Source organism: Meleagris gallopavo, chromosome 22, assembly GCF_905368555.1.
Source record: "Meleagris gallopavo chromosome 22, MGAL_WU_HG_1.1, whole genome shotgun sequence".
Taxonomy (NCBI): Eukaryota; Metazoa; Chordata; class Aves; order Galliformes; family Phasianidae; genus Meleagris; species Meleagris gallopavo.
Window position 1 is genome coordinate 7,820,040 of NC_139425.1, and position 21,697 is coordinate 7,841,736.

Here is a 21,697-nt window from a genome sequence, read left to right on the forward strand (position 1 = left end):
AAGCTTAGTAGTAGCTCTAGATGCACATGTGTATGGACACGTTTATGCATTTAAGCATACCTATATGCATACGTCTATATTTTCTGCCTAAACAGAAAACATTCCACAAAGTAAAATGGAACTATTTAACTTGTGTTCATATCGACAGTCGGTCTGAAATTCAAATACCAGCACTCTGACTGAAAGCAAGGGAGGAGCTCTTATTCTTAATCTAGTGAAGCGTCATGACTGTAGTTTAAAGCCATGTCAGAGTGAAGAGCAGGGATTTACAAGATCATTGCTGCTATGCAAAGATTTTTGCATAATGAACCATCCTTTATTCAGAACACGCAAGCAAAAAGCGGGGCAGATTTGTCAAGACCCCATAGATGCTGGTGTTGACTTTCCACTGCTGTGTAACCCACAGTGATCACAATGCAAAGAACCACATGAAAATCCTATCTTGTCAAGCTGAGCTCAAAGCTTGAAATTGCACTGAATGTCTTCCGTATATAACCTTACCTTATCCTCCTGGGTGCCCTGAGTTGCTTACCCTTATCAAGCCTGCGAGGCTTTTTGGTGTATTTTCAGCAAGGAGAACGAGTGAAATTTCTTGTGATTAAATTTTCATGGTGAAGAAGGAAAGGCTCTTAGGATTCCACTTTCTTTGAAAAATTTTGTTCTTGGTTAATAAATGAATATGCTTAAAGGTTAGGGGAATGTATGAGCACCAAACTGGGTGGCCAGTTAGCACTTGTTCTTCATAGTGCAAGAGCAGGCACTTGCTAGTTTAATCCCTGGTATAAGTTGAAAACACAGGTAACAAATTAATTCAAGTAATGAACCTTTTATGTACAGACCCTACACAGCTGGATTTTTCATGTGACTCTTTAGGCTGGTTATACATATCTCCCCAGCACTGCAAGGAAAGGGGTTTGCATCTGGGCTATAGCAATCACAGACAGTGAAGAGAAGGGGATGCTTTAGAGAATCCAAACCAGAAGCCCCTTTGGAGTTCAGATGGAGCTCACTATGGCCATTCTGCAGCTGCTCTCAGCAAAGCTGCATCTGCTGCTCCAGCCGGATCACCAAAAGCATAACATTTCCTTTTTCTGTTCGTGCCTGTTCCAAACCATTTCCATAACTAGACCCTAATCTTCAAAGGAAACCTTGATCAAGGAGAGAGAGTAACTTCTCACACAGCTGAGACATTGCAGAGTCTGGAGACAATCTCCAGGAGCAGCAGTGGCTGCCCTGTGGCAGCTGGCTGAGTGAAATGTTATTATAAACTCTGCATGGATCAGAGCTGTGAATTTATAATGGGGATGCTTCTGAAGCTGCAGTTATTATTTGCTTCAACAATAACATAAGGCAAGTTTGTTCTCTTTAGTTAAAAGTACCTTGAGTAAAGAGGGACACATGGCAAGCTCACGGCTTAACTCGGCTGCATTTGGGCAGGAGGTGCTCTTGAAGGAGGGGAACGTGTAGGATCTGTAGGCAGGTGTTCCAGAGACAAAAACGTGACTCTGGGACAGCCTGAGGGATGGGTGTTATGGGGTGAATCCTGTCCTGTCCCTGTGCTGTGTTTCTGCATCCCTGGTCATAGAGCTCCCAGGAAAGAAACACAGCAGGTGAGTGAGTAGCTCAACAAATTTTAAGGAAAAAAATATAAAAAAGATTTAAAGAACCCACATCCAATAGATCTGTGTGCAGTCAATGTACGTCCAATGCACCATCAAACAAGGAACCCATTCCTGCATCAGACCCAGCAATGGGAGCTCCTGCAGGAACCAGGTGCTCCTGTCCATGACAAGGCTTGCAAACAGGCAGCATATGAAAAAGTTCAGAATGAAGGAACATGAATTATAGGTGCGTGTTGAGGAAATGTATTAGTCAAATTGTTTTGAGGCCTCAAATAGTGTTTAAATGAGAACTTTTACCATCCATCTATTTTGAATGCGGCAGAAGTCGGTGAGTCAATGCTAGTGGGTGTACTGGGAATCTTTGTGCTTCCTTTTATTTATTAAATGTTGGCTCTGTCTGTCAGGAAACCATTTAGCAGTAGGAGCATTTGCACTTCAGTTGAATAGAGATTCCACTCTTTTACCTTTTGCCCCTGAAATTTGTTTCTCTGTTGTAGTCTCCTCTGATTTGATTTCTCTCCTGACTACTACATTTTAAACAGACCACGGAAGCCAGCTCTGGCTGATGTTAATCTGTATGGCTATACCAAAGTCAATGGAGCTGTGGCATTTTACACCATGCGACTCAGCACTGAGCTGTGAGCAAGAATGGTTACACTTCTACATTCATACATTGCAGCAAAGGACTGTTTAACAAGCAGAGGTGTGATCTTGCATAACTCAAGACTCCCTGGCAGATGATTAGCAACTTCCCTCATAATAATTAGTGGGATGGATAGGAAACTGTTATATTGCTGCTGTTTGGTCAGTTGTGCCAGCAAAGGCCCTTCACTCCTTCTGGCTCCTCAGACACGGCATCTTCACATGCATGTTCACAGAGACCTATGACCACCCAAGAAAGATCTGTGCAAGAACACAGACTACCAACCTACAGAGCTGACCAGGCACTGTTCCTTGAGGCTGAACCTTTGCTTATGATGTTATTAAAGAGGAAAAGTGAGAGCACTTCAGGCTCGTGGATCCACACAGGCTGCCCTGGTTACTCAGTCAGCAGCTTTGAGTGCAAATAGAACAGTTCTGAGCAGGATCTGCCTGTTGCATTTACAGCAAACCCTCGGTGGGTTTGTTCATTCATTGCTAAACTAACACTGGCAGTTGCTGTTTTGGAAACTGCTTAGCATTGGAAGCAAATACAGGGCAAATCCTTTCTGGCGGCTGCAATTTTTACTTTGTTTTTTTTTTTTTTAACTATTTGGCCCTCAAAATACTGGAAGGCCAAATCCTTGGTGGACAGAAGCCAGTCTGGATTTACCCCTTCAGAAGAACTGTGCTCAGAAGGAAATGAGATGAGGCAATGACTTTGATGTTATCTGTCTTCTAGATCTTGCAGCTTTCAGACAGAAGGTAGGATTTATTCCCTGCTTGGCTCTATTCTTGCTTGCTTGTTTGTTTCAGGCAGTCGACTACGAGATGAACAGAGCATTCATGCTGACAGTGATGGTATCCAACCAAGCACCCCTGGCCAGTGGAATCCAGATGTCCTTCCAGTCGACAGCAGGAGTCACCATTTCAGTTACGGATGTCAACGAAGCGCCGTACTTCCCAACAAACCACAAGCTAATCAGGCTGGAGGAAGGCGTGCCCACAGGGACGGTCCTCACGACCTTTTCAGCTGTAGATCCCGATCGCTTCATGCAGCAGGCAGTAAGGTGGGAGAGCAGGCAGAAAGGTTGGAGCTCGGGTCTGCATGGGGAATTTCAGCAGCAGCTGAAGTCTAATTCATGAGCTAACGGATGTGGTAGCAGTGCAAGACCTGGTGGGTTCTTGCAGCCTCTGTTGGGTGCTTGCAGATTTACCAGAGCTGATAAATCCCACAGAATTTTCTTTTTTGCTACCAGTCTGTAAGGACTGTGGTGTTTTTGGCAAAGCGCAAGCACTCTGTGTAACCACAGCAGAGGCCGCATAAACCTCCATCAGTGCTGACATTTTGTGTGAGGAGTGTGCAGTATTTCACCTGGCGCAGCACTGTCTGGTCTAGAGAATGATTGTTTATTCACTGCCTTGTTCTTGTTGTCTTTAGACAGGTATTGCAACTGCTAAGGAGAGAGACCCTCCAAACTAACAAGCCAGTTTTTCTTCTATTCATTTTGAAATATTGGCCTTTGAAGGGCCTTTGTTTCCCTGACATGCGTAGCAAGGTTGGTTCTTTAGAGGAGAGAGCAGTTTGTTTGTGGCTGAATGCTTTCATCCCCAGAAACAACATCTGCCATTTTTTAGGGAGGACTGGCTCTGCTGAGCCCTTCATGTGGTCACACAGTGCCTGTGCAGAGTTTCTAAGGCTTACTGTAAATAAGAACATCGAAAGTACTTTTCCCTGGGGCTCCCAGGTCACACATTCTGTGAATCTCAGAGCACTTTGCTTCCCAGCACAGGTACAATCTCTCTTACTGCCTTTTCTTCAGGGTAGCCTGATGCCAATGAAGCAGTGGGGTGTTGTTACGGTCCTGTAGCCATGCAAAGGTATCTTTTCTTCCTTCACCACTGACAATGGTAAATTAGGAAAAAAGATACCCTAAAAGCTAAGCTTATGAATCCATGGTGAGCAGTTCTCAGAGAGCTGATCCAGCTGCTGTAGCCTTGCACAATGTTTTCAAAGCCTGTCTCCAAATAGTCTTTAATAAAGTGAGGTTTTATAAATATGAGATAAGAAAGCGGGAGCATCTCCATGCAGGCACAGCTTGGCATGGCCGATGTCACACCTCAGGTTATCCTCATTAGCCACAGACACATTCACAAGGCCAGGCTGGATCCCTGGTCATTTAGCTGTGCAAGGGCAAGAGACTCACAGCGATGATATTAAAAAGAAATGAAAACATCCCAAAGGGTCTAGCTCCATAAAATGTAATTCTTTCCTTTGGCAGGGGCTTGTGAAACTGTGGCGTTGCTTTTCTGCTCACATGGATTCACACAGCTCAAGTTTTGCTTTGAGTTTCAGCTTCAGGCAGCCCATTTCTGGAAAGGAATATTCACCAGCAGCCAGAAGTTCTCCTGTTTGTGTATTTCAAGACACACACACACAAAAAAAAATTGATATCAAACTGTCAGCAGGTCTGAGTTCCCCATGAAATAAGCTCAGCTTTTGTTTGCTCATTTCAGTGTTTTATAGCATGGCCATTTATTAGCTTACAGTTTAACCACAACTCAAGCTCTATAAAACAGAGGCAGAAATCTGTAGCCAGGAAAAGAATAGAAGCAAGAAAACAAGCAGGTGAAAAAGTCTGGAGAACATGGAAAACCTTTGCCCAGAGCAAACCATGTTCATGGCTGGCCGTATAAGGCCTGAACAGACTGGGGATGAGTTGACCTAGTACTCGGGAACCTGCCCGAGCATGAGCTAGTTTAGGAAGGGCAACATAACAGGAGAGAGCAGAAATCTGCCCCTAGATCAGGCATACGTATGCAGTGGTCATTGCATACCTCATTTCCTCTTGGCTGCAGAATTCTTGGGCTAAGGTGCTCCCAGTTGCAGAAAGCTGACATGTAAATGGCACTTAATAGGGGGGGGGGGAAAGAAAAAAAAAAAAAAACCTTAAAAAGGAAAGAAAAAGAAAAATTGAATAATTGTAGAGGTCAAAAACCAGCTACTCAATTAGTATTTTGTTTGTAAACAAAACCGCTTATCCAAAGGTCCTTTGAATCATGGGTCAGGAGTCCAGAAAAACCTTATTTCAAGCAATATTAAGGATATGTCAGTGAAAAGACTGCCATGTATTTATTTCCTTTCTCTGTAGATACTCTAAGCTGTCAGATCCTGCAAACTGGCTGAACATTAATGCCACAAATGGTCAGATCACTACTGCTGCTGTCCTTGATCGAGAGTCAGACTACATTAAGAATAATGTCTACGAGGCCACATTCTTGGCGGCTGACAATGGTGAGCCCAGGCTTCACATTGTTCATGCTTCAATAAGACTCTAATGTGATGCATTAAGAGAAATGATGCCCTGACAGAGTTGTCAGTATAAGTTATCTTTTTCCCAGGTTTTTATGGTCAAAAATGTGAAAGTGGGATGGGAAATTGCTGGAGTAAATTAAATGTGCACAGTATACAGAGAGTGTTATTAAGGGAAAGGGAGGGCAAATGGAAAATCGATTTGGGGAGTTCACTGTAGCGGTGTAGCCTGAACTTAAAAAAATATCAAAGGGATGTGATTTCCAAGGGCTGCTGAACACACCGGTCCTGGTAATTGTCCCAAAGGCACTGATCAGAGCATCCAGGAAGCCTTCCATCAGGAAACCAGAAATAATTGCAGGGGATGGCAGGAGGGTATTAAAACTCAATTGAATTGTGATGGCCTTCATGAAAGGTGTCTGTCCGTCATCAGAGCTAATCTCTGTCCGTTATGATTTCTGAGATGACCAGCCACCATCAGAGCATCTGGATCCTGGTGCACTTTATTATCAAAGTTACTGAAGCCAGCACAGATCTTCTCACAGAGAAATCAAGGCTTGCCCTCCTCTACTCATTAAAGATCACACGGTGCTTTCAGCCAAATGAGCGCTGTGAACCTCAGTGCCAGACTCACTCTAGGTCAGCTCCGTTGCTGCTGCTGCAGCTTCCCTGGGCAAGCAAAAGTCTTCTTCCCCTCTCCCACCCTCACTTTCCCCCTGTGGGGTGCTGGATGCTCGCATCAAACCCGACCAACACTTGAGCAACAGAATTCAGTTGAGACTTGGTATATTGCTTAGACACGGTAGGTGCTCTCAGGATGATTTCTGCATTAACTCTTCTTGTCCTTTAGGCTGAACAGTGCCATGTCTGTCATAAGTAGATATGGTGATGCTTGCAGGGCTAAGGAAAACTTGTTTGCTGCGGGTTTTCCAGTTTCACTTCAGTCATTGGGTCATAGGAACAAGGCAGACTTGAAGAGTTTGAATGCTAAGCAGAAATACCATGCAGCCAATTTTGCCCCTGCTTTGTGCCATCAGTGGTAGGGCCACCTGCACTGACACATCCCAAGCTTCCCCTCTGTGAAGGCAGCCAGGGCAGTAAAATCCAAAACAGCCCAAGGAGTTCTAGCAGCATTTATCTGCAAGATTCCCAGGGCAAAATGAGTCAAATGAGCTGGCTAAGGCTATACTCAGAAGCAGTGGTACAGCATGAACCCATCAAACTAATCCTCTCCATCTGACCTTGCAAATCCAGGGCACTTAGTACAACATGATCTGAAGTTAACCCCTTCTCTTGGCTTTGGTGCTGATGCTGCAATGCATCAGAACCTCCACATCCATCATTCAGCAGCTCAGAAAGTTAGGACCTGGATAAATCTCTCTATTCTGAAAAATTAATCTATCACTGGTCTATTGCAGATGTTAAAACACACATAAAGCAACATCTTATTTAAAATTCTGTCTAGATTGCTTAGGATAACATCAAAATTTTCATCTAGACTAATAGACTCTTCATATTTCCCCCAAGTTCCACCTTCTCTGATATCATGTACTCATCAGTAAAAGCTTCTGGGTTGGGGTTTTTTGGTGGGGATTTCTCTTTCTTGAAGTAGCAGCATCTCATTTCCTTAATTTCTTGTTGCTATTTTCAATATATTATAAAGAAGTAGTTTAGCCAAATACTCCTTGGAATACAGCAGTTAAATGTAGATGCAGCAGTTGCACGTTCCCCTCTTTTTCTTTTTCTTTTTTTTTAATACTCTTATTGCTATTTCAATCTTAACTTGAGCAATGGATCCATTTCTCCACTGAAGTCAGTTGTGCTGTGCTAGTTTACATCTCCTGGGTATAAAGTCTAAGGATCCCTTGTAGAGCATCACCTGCTCTGTGCACACCTCTGCTTTCTCCATATAAGACTGCTGAAATTATATGAAATTTTGCATGGTTTGCAATACTCAGATATGAAAATTTCAATTTCCATTTTTCCTGAGCCTACTGCTAAACTGCACTCAGGTGCACAAAGAACCAAAAATACCAGGAACCTGAACACAGTAATACCGCAATACCCACAAAAAAATTGCATTTGTACATGAAGCAATTGCGGATTATTTCAGTTACTCCAGAGTTTAAGGTTCCCTTAAAAAAAAGAAGCAGAAATGGGAAAGAATATAGGCAGGAAAGCCCATGGAAGCAACACCTGAAATGCTAGTGAGGGGAAGGTTTGTGTAGTTTTGTATCCAGAATGTAAACTTAATAAAGAATTGCTGAAGCAAAGCTACCTGAGAAGGGAAGCAGCAGGCAAGCCTGAACAGAGCTGTTGGATGTGTGCATGGGGGGAGAAATTAAAAATACCATGCTATATGTGGGGAAGCTGGGCATTACTTTGTGTAGCTGGGTCACAGTCAGACAAACATGGCTCATCATCAGCAAGAGGCTGGAGGACCAAGGCTGCTGTGCTGTGGCACCCCTGATGGCTGCGACAAATGGGGAGAGGCTGAAGAACTGTACGTTGGGACATATTGTTGCTGCCATGAATTAGGAGCAGCCCCTTGCATTTGGTGATGATTGGCTCTCACTGTAGACTTTGAGCAAGGACCCTTCACTCAAGCTTGGACTGACTGTGGAATGGGTTATAGAGTTGGGCTTTCTTTGGAGCAATGTAATAGTCTACAAATCTACAGACTGGCTAGCTGGTGCTACAGTAAATGCTAACCAAAGGATTACTCCATTTATTTATTTTTTCCTTCCAAGCCCTTTTCTTCCTCCTTTTAGCTATCTTTTCAGATGGTTTTTCCTCTTCAGAACAGCAGTTACCAGAATTTGTACTAACAGCCTGGCATCACCTCCTTGTATTTTTAGAATTTGACTAAAGACATTGCTGTAGGCTACAAATCTGCAGAGCTGAACCTCCACATTCTGCAGGAGTGAAAAACAGCACCATTATGAGGCTTGGGGAAGTTTTAATAATGCCTCTTAAAGCAAGGGACCGTGAATGTGCAGTATGTCCCTAGTAAGGTCCAAGAAGGGAGGGAGAAAATCCTGGTTTATTGAAATTGGGAGGCAGAGTGGGGATGGTCCACAGTATCATATCTTCTGCTTCCCAAGTGATGGGCATCGGTTCTTGTTCTGTTCAGGTATACCCCCAGCCAGCGGCACTGGCACTCTGCAGATCTACCTAATCGACATCAACGATAATGCTCCTGAGCTCCTGCCAAAGGAAGCACAGATCTGTGAAAAGCCGAACCTGAATGTCATCAATATAACAGCCGCAGATGCTGACATCGATCCAAACGTTGGGCCCTTTGTCTTTGAGCTGCCAAGTGTGCCATCTGCGGTGAGAAAGAACTGGACCATAACACGACTGAATGGTAAATGGGGCAGGCAATCCTAAGGACATTTGGACTCTGATTCACTAATGAGGCCACGTGCAGTTTCAAACTTCCAAACTTTCCGACTTTTTTATCTGATTTTTATTTTTTAAAGCACATTATGGCTGACATTATAGACAAGATAGTTAATCAGAAATGATTTGTATCAGACCTGCGGCATAACTCTAAGAGCCTTGGCACTTGGCTTTTTTTAATGCAGTTCATAATTATGAATGGTTATCAGTACTGAACAGAGTATAAATCATCCATAATGGCCAAGGGGAAAAAAGCTATTATCAGTCTTCCTTATGTTCCAGTGTAATTGTCATAAGCCACAATCAGGATCAATGTTCATTTCTCTGACCATAATAGCATAAAGGAAGCCTTTTAATTTACCATAGAACCAGGAGGGCTAGGTAAGTGTGAAGATTACCAGTATGTGAAGGATTTTTATATTGCAGCATGCAACCACAATTGGCCCTAATTGCTCCTCTGATTAGTAGTAGTTTCAGCAGAGGACTGAAAATATCATGGAGCCCGAAGGCTGGTTTTGCCTTCATAGCTGGTCCCTATCACTGAGAGGCCTTTGCCTGTGTCGTTTGAGGCTCAGGCCCACAGCTCTGGAACCCAATGGGAGGGAACTTGAGAAGGATTAACACAACTGAGCAAGTCAGGGATGGGGTTTGGGCTTCCCAAATCCCCCAAAGAGGGTGGGCATGGCTTTGTGAACCACGGCTGTCCGTGTCTACCACACATTTGTCTGCCTCGGTCGCTCCAGGTGATTACGCCCAGCTTAGTTTACGGATCATGTACCTGGAAGCCGGTGTGTACGATGTGCCAATCATCGTGACGGACTCAGGAAACCCCCCCTTGTACAACACATCCATCATCAAAGTGAAGGTGTGCCCATGTGACGAGAACGGTGACTGTACCACCATTGGGGCGGTGGCTGCTGCAGGACTGGGCACGGGAGCCATCATCGCCATCCTGATCTGCATCATTATCTTACTAAGTGAGTACCGCAGGGGGTGACACCACTGAGGGATGTCACGTTTCCCACCAAACTCCCGTTTGTCTCATTAAATGCTTTATTTCCTAATGAGCCATACGAGTTCTGTGCAAAGGACTGAGCCGTGAGCTTTGGGCTGTGGGTGGTGACTGGCGTGTATGCCAAATCTTCTTTACTGCAATGTCAGCAGGACAAGCATGGGCTGCACACTTCAGACGTTCCTTTTTAAGGCTTCCAGTAGCTTTACAAATACTCATTACATCTGACAACATCCTGTAGGTGAGTATGATATGATTCTCCGTGTTTTGCAGAAAAGTTGTTGGATGACTTGTCTCAAATCCTATAGCAGAGTGCTCCACAGCTCTGGGGTCACTGCCTGTCCCTGTGTGGCTGTGGATGTACTGGTTCCCAGTTCCCGATGCACTGGTTATGAGAGTCTATCTGGCCCTTGACAGAGCCAGTGCACAGCTGCAATTCGCAATCCAAAGAGAAAAAAGCAATGCTAGTTAATCTTAGTGTTTGTAAAATTGCAATGGACTGGAGAACCAAGGTCAGTTTTGAGTGTTTGCAGAGGAAGGACCTCCAGTTTGGGGGAGCACTCAGGCTGGGGGTGACGTAAGATAACAGAGCTACAGCCATCTCAGTTGCCCAGCAATGCCATTAGTCCTGGATTTTCATGAGCATTGCCAACAACCATGTGTGCACACATTTTAAAATAAAAATGATATCATTATAACTTCAAGCAGGAGTTGGCACAGTAGGGATAGATAAAAATGAGTGCCGAAATGAACAATGAGGTAAATATTCATCAAGAAACACAGGATGAAACCATGGGGCTCCCATTAAAGCTAATGGGAATTATAGTGCTAAATCACATTTAATTTTTACCCCCAATGTGTGTAAACAGAGAACAGACAGAGCAACGTATGCTACAAATGTCACCTAATGCAGTTATGATATGGTACATTAAGAGAGTGGGTCATCTCTGGGCAAATATCCACTCTCCTGAGCCAGCAATGGAATATATGGCCATGTAATCGATTTGCCCTATCAGTTTGGAGAGGGAACAGCAAAGCCACTGGCTGTGCCACCCCTGTTCCTCATCCAGCACATCCAAACAGGCACAAACATCTCCACGCACAGCTACGATGTGCACATTCTGACTTTCCTTGGATGTGTGGTCCCAGCAGTGAAATTTTGATGCTGTCCTTCACGACACACATTTGCTGTGATTGCAAGCACCTGCAGGCTTCACCGCCCCATGGAAGATTGACTCCTAATGCTGAGTTCATAGAGGATGGGGGCACAGGAAGAGTTTGCACCACAGATCCCAGAGGTGATAAAACACACGACTTCCTTCTGCTGCTCTCATTTAAATCCAGTGCTAAAATACGATTTAAACAGTTGAAAATCCTACTGACTGAAATTAACATCAGCTGAAGGACGTTTGATTTAAGAGATTCCTCTTTTCATTTTCAGATACATTATCCCTTTTTAAATTACGGGTTTTATTACAAAAGCTTATTTTTACATTCATTGTAATTTTAATTGACTTTTTTTTTTTATCTTCAAGAGCTGCAAAGCACTGCATCAGTGATGAAAAATGTAATTTGCAATGAGTGGAGTTTTTCGGCTACATCCTTCTTGTGTTTTGCCTCTTTTGTATATATTTTATATCATGACCTCTGAACAAAAGCCTGCAAAAAGGCAGAAGGATTTTTTTTGCGTGCACTATTTGTCCATTTTAGAGTCAGAGGGTCAAAGTTTGATGGCTTGCAAAGAAAGAAGCAGTGAGGGGATGGATCAGAGGGTGCTCAGGTGAAGGAAGTTTCTGTCTTTATCTTTGCTCAAAGGGTTTTTCTCCTTCCTAATACCTGATGTATTACCTGCACAAATAACACAGTTAGGAGAAGAGCAACGCAATAAAAAATTGTGAAGAGTGAAGACAATAGATTTCAAGAAAAACTACATGCAGAGTGAAAATGGGCCTAACAGCAGTAATAGCACTTCCCATTTCTACAGAGTGAATAAAAGGAAGGAGAGTGCACTACATCCGCTATTGACACTTTGAAGGTGTTGGTTTTTTTTCAAGGTATCTGTAAAGGCATTAATGGTACAGTTTTTTCCACAAGTGCATGAAAAAGTAGCATTTAAAAAAAAAAAAAAAAAAAGAAAAAAAAACTGGTAACCATTATAATATTGTCTTTGTGGACTAGGCAGGTATCTTGTTGCGAGAGATTTGAAAAGGAAAGATGAGAAAAGGACTTCAATAGTCTGCTAAACAGCTGAGGTTTTATATTGCAGATAAGAGTTACATTTTCTTTCCTTTTCATTTTTCTCTCTTGAATAGATGCAGGATAAGCACTATCTGAAAACAATTCTGTTAGCTAGCAGGAAAGGATGGCAGCCAATTGGCACACAATGGCAGTAATTAGCTGTCCATCCTCTTCTGCTCACTTCACTGAATTCCTGTTGGGTATAAACACTTCGGTGCTGGGAGAGAAAGCACACATCCTCCTGATCCATCTCTCTCTGCAGTGGAGCTGCTGGCAAGGCTGCCCACCCCAGCCCCTGTGATCTGCAAAGGGAAGGAAAGCCATGCAGAACACAGATTGGTGGGAAACAGCATCTGTTTGTTCTCCTTGCACAGCTAAAAACACAACAAAAGCTTGGGATCGTCCATCCCACTTGGGTTTGCTTTCTGTTGTCTGCATGGCTGAGGTCAGCCCAACTGAGATGGAGCTGTGCCACATGTTCCCACCTCCACTGACCATTCATCTCTCCCTTTGACAGGTGCCAAATCACAAACTAATGTCCTGTCTGATGTGATTTTAGAAGTTTAGATAACTTATCTCACTTACCAAAGAAGAATATGAATGAGCCCAAATTGGATTACATGACCCAGCGTTACTCAGCCTCCCCAAAGCAGACTTTGCAAACTGTAGGCAGATCAGCAGAACAACTGCCACAGCAAGGGCTCACAGCCTGTGCTGCTGTCAGAACACCACTCATGCACAGGTGTTGTTCATTTGTCTGAACCTGTTGCTTCTCAGCAGCTCTGCGACCCTCCCTCCTTTGCCTTTATTCTCTGCCCTTTGTAGAAAAATTCAGGATTTAGGCCAAATCTCTTCAGAAGGGTGATGTTTTCACACTTGCCTCTTGCTTTCCCTTTGACTGTGTATTTTAGTTCTGACATCAGCTCAGTCAACGTTTGTGATGGAGCTTAAGGAACTGTTTGGATTGCGGGCCTGTCATAGTATTCACAGCTCCCACTGACCTCTCCCTTACAAATGAGAACATGCAATAGGATTACATTTTATTCCTCTTACTAACAACCAGTGAAGTTTCTCCCCCAAACTCGCTGTGGTCTGTAATCTACATTGTAAGTCACACCATATGCAATTAACTCAACATTTGCTCAGCACATGCTGATACATGCAGAGGATTCTTGCATGGGAGATGATTTGAAACATCACTAGCCTTTACCATCAGCATGAGCTTTGCCTTTGTAAAATGGGACTGCCGCTATAGCCGTAGCATTGAGTTCCTCTCCACGTGGTTGCATGAAGCAGGACAGGTTCTTGGTGAGGGCTGAGGAGGTGCCAGCACCCTGCCATGCAGCACTGCTCACCCAGCCCCTCTGCTCTTACAGCCATGGTGCTGCTGTTTGTGGTGTGGATGAAGCGCCGGGAGAAGGAGCGGCACACCAAGCAGCTCCTCATTGACCCCGAGGATGACGTGAGGGACAACATCCTGAAGTACGACGAGGAGGGCGGTGGAGAAGAAGATCAGGTAGGGGGGCCAAGAGCAGCCATGCAATCTCTCTCAAAAACAGCAGAATCCCCATCCCTTCTGGTCACGTACTCCTTGTTGTGGGTTCTGTTCCCGCTTGTTTATGCCTGGGTAGCTTTATCAGCTTCCTTGCCTCTCATGCTGAGGACACTGTTTGATCCTCACCTAATGGAAGTGAAGGGCCTGTGACACTCTCAGATACGTTGCTCAAGCAATGGATGTGACTGCACTACATAGCAGGGATCCGGGTCAGGGACTTTGCCCAAAACTTGCAAAGTTCTTACTCAACAAAAAAAGCCCTCGCAAGTAACGTTTCTTTTTTCTCATCACTGACAAGTTATTTATAAATATTGCTCCTGGAGATTCAATCATCCCCATCTGAGCACAAGAATAGTTTCACCAGCAGAACAAAGTACAGTTATAAACATCCAAACTAGCTGAGTATCTGCTTTCAGGCAACCGCACTGTGGGCTTAAATATTTTAGAAAGGATTCGTTAAAAATAACAGCTGAGGAAGAGCAGCAAAACACCATTACCTCCACGAATACATTTTTAATGAAATATTACCTGGTTCTCATTCCTTGAAAGAAACCTATTCTGTTGGGATTTTTCACAAGCAGAAAGAACATAATTACTTTAAAAGACCTACATGCATAAATGCAGTACATATTTTAATGTTTTTACTTCTGTACAAATGTAATTGGAATAACACGTCAACCAACACTGTCATTCCATTATATTCTGAATTTTACCCAAAAGTAATGCACACATCTATGCATATGCAAACCAAAGCTGATTTTTTATCCCAAAGATTTCAACACTGTGTTAAATATTCTAAAAGTATTTAAATATTTGATTTAACTTATGTTTTAAGATACACTCTTAGGAAGTCAATTTTATGAGCTATTCCGAGGTTAGGTTCGCCTGTAATTTAGAGGATAGAGATGCCACATACCCAGGGATGGGATCTGACGTTGAACTTGAGCTGTGAAAGGATTAAACCCTTTGGCTTCAGTGTATGTCCTTGCTATGTTGGGAAAGTAACTATCTGAAGGAAAAGCCCTTGGTTTCACTTCGTGCCTTTCCATTTGTCACAGGATTACGACTTAAGCCAGCTCCAGCAGCCAGAGACCATGGATCACGTGCTGAACAAGGCACCTGGAGTCCGAAGGGTGGATGAGAGACCGATCGGTGCTGAGCCACAGTATCCTATAAGACCAGTAATCCCCCATCCAGGGGATATTGGTGACTTTATAAATGAGGTATCCTCTTCAAGGTGTCCTGTATCACATATTAAAAGCTTAAGCAGCTCGCACCAGCTGTGCACCACTTTTCTGGCTGTATTAATGAGCAAGAGATGCTATTCCTCACACGAGGCATCTAATTAGAACCAGGGGAACAATTCCCATGAGCAAAGGAAGCGGGAGTTGGCCTAAGAAATGTACCATTGCTACAGAAAGCCAAAGTACAAAAAGCCCAGGATTTCTGGTTTGTGGATATCAAAAAGGCCATGCTTCTCAGCACTCGGGAAGGCATTGCAACAGGGAAGTGTTGGAGTCATTATCCCTGGTGGTGGTCAAGGAGATGTGGCACTTAGGGGTATGGTTTAGTGGGCACAGTGGGGTGGGGTTGGACTTGATGGTCTTAGAGGTCTTTTCCAACCTTAATGATTCTATGACCGGATCCTGCCCTGTTTTGCATTGCTCTGAGTGATGTAGTTGCTGTCGGTATAAACACTGGCTGGATGTTTCCTCACAATGTGGCCAGGAAGACAAATGCTTTGCCTAACATCAGAGCACAATTCGTGGCTCCTGAACTTGTAATTGTTTCACCAGTTTGCATCTTTTAGTGAGCTTAGTATGGTTTAGGCCTCAAAGTGTTTGCAGAGCACAGACATTCATCTCCGACCAGATCTTCCTTTATTTTATGTTAGATTATTTCTCCTTTACCTACTTGTACAAACATCTAATCATTTAGCATTTCTCATTTCATTTTTTAGTTTTAAAATGAGCGATTGACTGGTTACAAGCCACTCAATGCATTATTTCCTCTGAGACAAAAAAACACCATCCATTCCATGAGTCAAAAAAATAAATGTTAGAGTGATTTAGTTCTGTTATTATATCAATTTTCTGCTGTGTTTTTTTCTCACTCTCATCTTTGAAATTCCTTCTTCCTTTGCTCCTGCCTGTCCTTCACACTCTCATTCACACACATTTGTGCACAGGAAGGCTCTCTCGCATATGAGGGAACTGGGTTGGAGAAGAGGAGGCTCAGAAGAGACCTCATTACTCCCTACAGCTCCTGCAAGGAGGTTGGGGCGAGGTGGGATCAGCCTTTGCTCCCAGCTAATAGCTATAAGATGAGAGGTGACAGCCTTAAGTTGTGCCATGGGACGGTCAGGTTGGATGTTAGGAAACATTTCTTCTCTGAAAGAGTAGTCAGACATTGGCACAGCTGCCCAGGAAGTGGTGGGGTCACCATCCCTGGAGGTGTTCAAGAAAAGGGGGATGTGGCACTGAGGGACGTGGTCTAGAGCGGTCACAGGCACGGGCCGATGGTTGGACTAGATGATCTGATTTCCTACCTTAATGATTCTGTGATTTTATGCCTTGGTTGTTTGTGCAGTGGGATGCTCTCCATCTCCCCACTCTGAGCCTGGAGAACTCTATTCCACTCCGCATTTCTAGGTGCTGGGCAGCAGGAAAGCAGTGCTTTTTGTTATGACCGCAATCCCTTAGCTTTGCACCCACAACTCCCTGCACCCTTCCCCATTGCCATGGCGGACACTGACACATCCCTGTACCCTTCCAGGGCCTGCGTGCGGCGGACAACGACCCCACAGCCCCCCCGTACGACTCACTGCTGGTCTTTGACTACGAGGGCAGCGGCTCCACCGCCGGCTCCGTCAGTTCCCTCAACTCCTCCAGCTCCGGGGACCAGGACTACGACTACCTGAACGACTGGGGGCCGCGCTTCAAGAAGCTGGCGGACATGTATGGAGGAGGCGAGGAGGATTGAACTGACCTCACTTATTTAAAAAAAAAAAAAAAAATCGAAGAAGGAGAAGAAAAAAAAAAAAAACAATTAAAAACAAACCCACAGACAACATTAACGAGAAGAGCCGATGCAGAAGCAAGAACTGTACAGATGTGGCAGCTTTTTTAATTAATATCCCCTGCTGACTGTATTGTTATTTTTAGTGGTGATTTAGGAGGTTTCTTTTTTTTTTTTTCCTTTCCTTTTCAATTTCTTATTTTTTTTTGTTAGGATATTGAGCTGTCTCGCATGAACACTTGTCTCTGCTGCAGGTTTTTTTTTGGTTCTGGTTTTTGTTTTTAATGTCAGCTGGGATATTGCTCGTTTATCTGCTTTATGACTAAAGAGAGTGAAAGGCACTCTGTCTTAACTTGAATTTCTTAGAACAGAAGCACTGTTTTTAAAATATATATATATATTTGAAAGTGCCTTTTGGTGCATGTATCAGATTCCCTTCAATCTCAGGAGTGATGAAAACTAACACACAACCATCCTGGGCAGCACTCCCTGTGACCCTAAGCCAGTTCTAACTGGGAAGGAGTTAACAAAAAGGAACTGTGGAGATTGTTTCTTTTCTTTTTTTGCCTTTTTTTTTTTTTTTTTTTTTTTTTTTTTTAAGGGGGTGACTCACTCTGGGGTGGAGAGGCTGGGGGGGGTGGGAGAGGGTTATGTTTTGAGTGGAAATCTTAACAGCCATCTTTAAGCCTCAGCAGGTGGTGAACCAGTCATCATGTTGTATATAACTCAGTGTTATCAGATGCAAAATACCGACTAGGGGCTCTGCTGTAACCTGGTCACACTCAATGTAGCTGCATAGAACTATAGCATTGATAAAGCCTTTGGTTATCGCGACAGAACTCTCCAACAGCCCTTGCCTACACCCTACAAGTAAATCGTGAATTGACCAAAGGCCCACTTGTTTGTTTTTATGCTATCGGCGTGTTTTGGCTCCCACGAGCGATGTAAATACCGGCGGGGTTGCGTGGTGCTGCCCACGGCCCTGGCCGCTCCCCCACCTGAAGGAGGGCATGTGGAGCACGGGGCACCGCTGCCATCCGCGAGGATGGAGCTCACCCAGTCCGATGTGAATGCCTTGGAGCATCCGTAGCCAAAGCTCAACACCATCACGTAACTCAGCTAATGTGTGTCCGTTCTATTCGATGGGTAGGCACTGCTATCTGTAGTAAATGTTTGGTTTTTTTTGGTTTTCTTTGGAGAAGTGCAACGAGGGCCTGTTCAGTATCTTGTGGTTAATATGCTCGAGCATTGCCAAGCAAGCGAGAGGTTTTGCAGCATCCAGGCGTAACTCCACATCAGTATTATAAATGGTAGCATACTACCTAGTTTATATGTAGGATCAGTTTAACCAATAACAAATAGTTATTAGCTTTTTTTATTACATTTTTCCTTTACTGATTTGGACTAGTGGGTTTCTGTCTAATGTTTGTAAAATGATTTAGACTGCATGGATGTGTAATATAAACCACATTTAATGGATTATGAGCCACTTAATTAATGTGCTATGAAATCTTGGATTACCTGTGTTTTATATTCTGCAGACGATTTTGCAGTGGGTTCGCTACAAATTGTAAAAGTGCTTAGATCTATTTTCATTTAAATCCAAGAATGTGCACAGTACCGGAAGGTGATTATCCAGGGGATAATCGCGCTTTTTTGATATCTTGATTAATTCTCAAGTTGAATGCGAAGAGTTAACTGGGGGGGCGGGGGGAGCGAGCGCATGCACCGAGAGAGCGCGAGAGTGAGAAGCAGAGAGCTTGTGCCGGCGAGTGGGCCTTGTTTCAGAGGGTGCAGACTGGGCTGCAAGATCGTCTCTATCGATTTTTGAAATGCTCCTAGTGCATTTTATATTTCACTGTATCATATTTTCTATAAAATGCAATTTCTGTAAATTAACGAGCATTTGAAATGTGTCTTGTATGAAGTGGAATGTGGTAAAAGTCTGCCCGAGGGGATTCGCACGTCACCGGTCCGTTATTGACCCCCAGGATGCGACCTTTCCTTTCCCCTTGGTCGCTCGGTCCGTTTGTCCTTTCCCTGCCTGCAGAGCCGATATGAACAGCGGAGGACGCACCGTGAGCAGCATGTACCCATCCCCGTGAGCAGTGCTGGCACCCAACGCCTTTCCCGTTTGTGTCCCAGAGCTCACACACCCTGCATGGCCACACGAGAGCCTCCTGGCTGCCCTCCCCCCAGCAGCCTGCACCGCTCTGTTCCAGCATTCCCCATCGCCCGTTTTTCTTACTGCTCATCCCCAGGGGTTTCTTTCTTGTCCCCATTATTTCACCAACCTGAGTTTGCATCCCTGCAGAAACTCCCCGCCCACAGCAGTAAGTAATGAAAATGCAGTCGGTGCCCCTCGCACAGCAGCATTCTCTGCCCTGCACTGTAACCTCTGCACATGTCCCCATGCAGGGCCGTAGGGCCATACAGCAGTGAGCTCCTTCCTTCTTGGCCAGTCAGGAGATGCCATCAGCCTTCAACTCATCTGAGCAGTTCAGGTTTTTAAGAACATTTATGCAACCTAAGTCAAATGAAACTGTGAGTGATTAAAAATAAACCATTGGAAACTTTTTTTTAAGAAATCAGCGGATATTTTTCTGCAGTGTTAGCAATCCAGCCACTCCAACCCCATAAGCCTATAAATCAAACTAGTTGATTATCTTTCGACCCAGTTCTGCTCAGCCTCCCTCCATAGGACCACCTCCTGCTCCACCACCACCCTGCAGTGCCACACATGCAGCCCCTTCCCTCCAGTGGAACAGGCAGAAGGTAAGCAAGCAGCACCTCAAGCAATGTAAATCAGAGAATCACAGGATGGGTTGGGTTGGAAGGGACCTTAAAGCCCATCCAGTTCCAATCCCCTGCAGTGGGCTGGTTGCCCCCCAACAGATCAGGCTGCCCAGGGCTCCATGCAGATCCCTTTTTGCAAATCTTTCTGTGCATTAATATTTCTTCTTCTTTATAACCCAGCTAAGATAGCATCCCAAGCCTTTCAGGTTTGCTAGTAGGAAAACCTTCTTCTCAGAAGGAGCAGTGATGCAGTGGCACAGCTGCCAGGGGTGGTGGGGTCACCGTCCCTTGAGGTGTTCAGGAGCCGTGGAGATGTGGCACTGAGAGACGTGGGGGGTGGGCACAATGGGCTGGGCTGGGATCTTAGAGCTCTTTTTCAAGCTTAATGTTTCCATGATTAGGGATCTCATAGAAGTGGCATTGCCATTCACACTGGAAATGACTGCAGCTTACTGAGAGCCAAGGTGGGAAAGCGCCAACATAACCTGACTGTACTCTTAAAGGTCACACCGGCTTGCTCCATGATTAAATAAATGCAAGCATTAAATTTTAGAAACTAAATAAGTGGTTCTGACACACTGGAGCCCCCAATTTTTCCATGCCACAAAGCATTGGGGGAGGGAGCATTGCATTTGGACAGGCAGAGAAGAGCCCATCCCAAAATACCCTTTTCACATCCAATTCCCCCACACCTCATTCCACTGCCAGGAGCTCCCAGCAGTGTCCAGGGGACGGGGACAAAGATAGGGAGGGGTGATTAAGGGAGACCTGTAAGGTCTGTTCTGGGCGTCCTCTGGGCTGTAATAGTTTGGATTCTGTTTTTGTGTTTTCTTGTTTTTGCTAGACCAGGTGATGCCACTGCTGGCTGCAGGGCGGAGGTGGGCACCCCAATGGGTTTGCAGGGTTTGAATCCACCAACGTGAGCTTGTGAGCGTTGGAGGGTCATGATGCTCCGCGCAGGGTCTGTGCAACACAATACGCCAAGATTGCAACTTTGTGTAGTCTCAAAGAAAACATACTAAGGTAAAACACAGGCTTTTAGTTGCGATGTCTTTTGGCGCTCTTCATGGTGAAAAGAATGGGGTTGGCTGGGGGGATGCTGTGTGTGATGGCTACGTGCACTCATGGCAGCAGCTGGGCAGAGAGCTGCCCCCACTCAGCGCTAACGGGGAAAAAATCCAAGTCATCTCGGGCCACACAGACCCACCTGCAGCCGCTCACCACCACGTGTACATAATGTAGTTAGTGCTTGAAGCAGCGTGTCAGAAAGGTGACAAAGAGCCACGGCGACGTATCGATGTATCACTGGAGCACTTTTTGTTCTGAGTTTGCATGTTCCCGGTGCAGGAGCGGCGTGGCAGCCCGCGTGGCCACAGTGGGAAGGCCTCTGCTGTTCCGCTGTGTTCACGCAAAAAAGCAGTTTGTGTCTGAGCTCAAAGCCCCTTTTTTTGTAACCGTCAACAGCACAAATCTTTTGTATTGTTGTTTGTACCATTTTTGTACCAAAAAATCAAAAGAGGGGAAAAAAAAGAAAAAAAAAAAAAAGGGGAGGGAAGAAATTAAATGTTTTCAATGTGTTTTCAGTGCCACTGCAATCTTGGTTTCCAAACTGATAACAGCTTTGCTGATTTACTGTGTATCAAAGCTGAACTGGCGTGCCGACGCCTGGCTCCGGTGTAATAAAAATAAAGTCCCCCTTTTGAACAGTCTCATTTGCTTCTGTAAGACAAAAACTTCACTCTCCCTTGCTGCACCCCGCTGCACTGCCTGGTGATGGGTTCACTCCTGCAGTGGGGCAGCAAGCGGTGTGCAGGCCCTGGGTTCACATTCCTGTACACGGGTGTCAATGGGTCCCAGCACACACAGATGGATTGAGTGGGCTCCGACCTCTGCTGTTCAGTGCCCCGCTATTCCATGGTCGCAGGGAATGGGGCCGGGATGTGCACCCCAACGTGGCAGGCACCTCATCTGTAATAACCACTGAGATGAATGCAAATCCAGCACGCAGCTATTTACTTCCCCCCGGAGTCAACTAAGAATATTGTATTGCTAGTTTTGCTAATTCTCAAGCTGCTCCGTTTCTTAGAATTATCTTTAACTAC

General features: G+C 44.7%; 1 protein-coding gene across 1 annotated transcript in view; it reads left to right on the forward strand.

Moving 5' to 3' along the window:
• The window catches only part of CDH4 (cadherin 4), a 420,515-nt gene extending 401,817 nt beyond the window's left edge, over positions 1 to 18,698 (forward strand). The window contains exons 10-16 of the mRNA XM_085241473.1: positions 3,078 to 3,331; positions 5,414 to 5,556; positions 8,708 to 8,941; positions 9,720 to 9,953; positions 13,603 to 13,742; positions 14,840 to 15,004; positions 16,557 to 18,698. Coding sequence (XP_085097599.1) covers positions 3,078 to 3,331; positions 5,414 to 5,556; positions 8,708 to 8,941; positions 9,720 to 9,953; positions 13,603 to 13,742; positions 14,840 to 15,004; positions 16,557 to 16,763 — 1,377 coding nt within the window. The 3' untranslated portion in view covers positions 16,764 to 18,698. The remainder of the gene's footprint in view (positions 1 to 3,077; positions 3,332 to 5,413; positions 5,557 to 8,707; positions 8,942 to 9,719; positions 9,954 to 13,602; positions 13,743 to 14,839; positions 15,005 to 16,556) is intronic.
• The last annotated feature ends 2,999 nt before the right edge of the window (positions 18,699 to 21,697 follow it).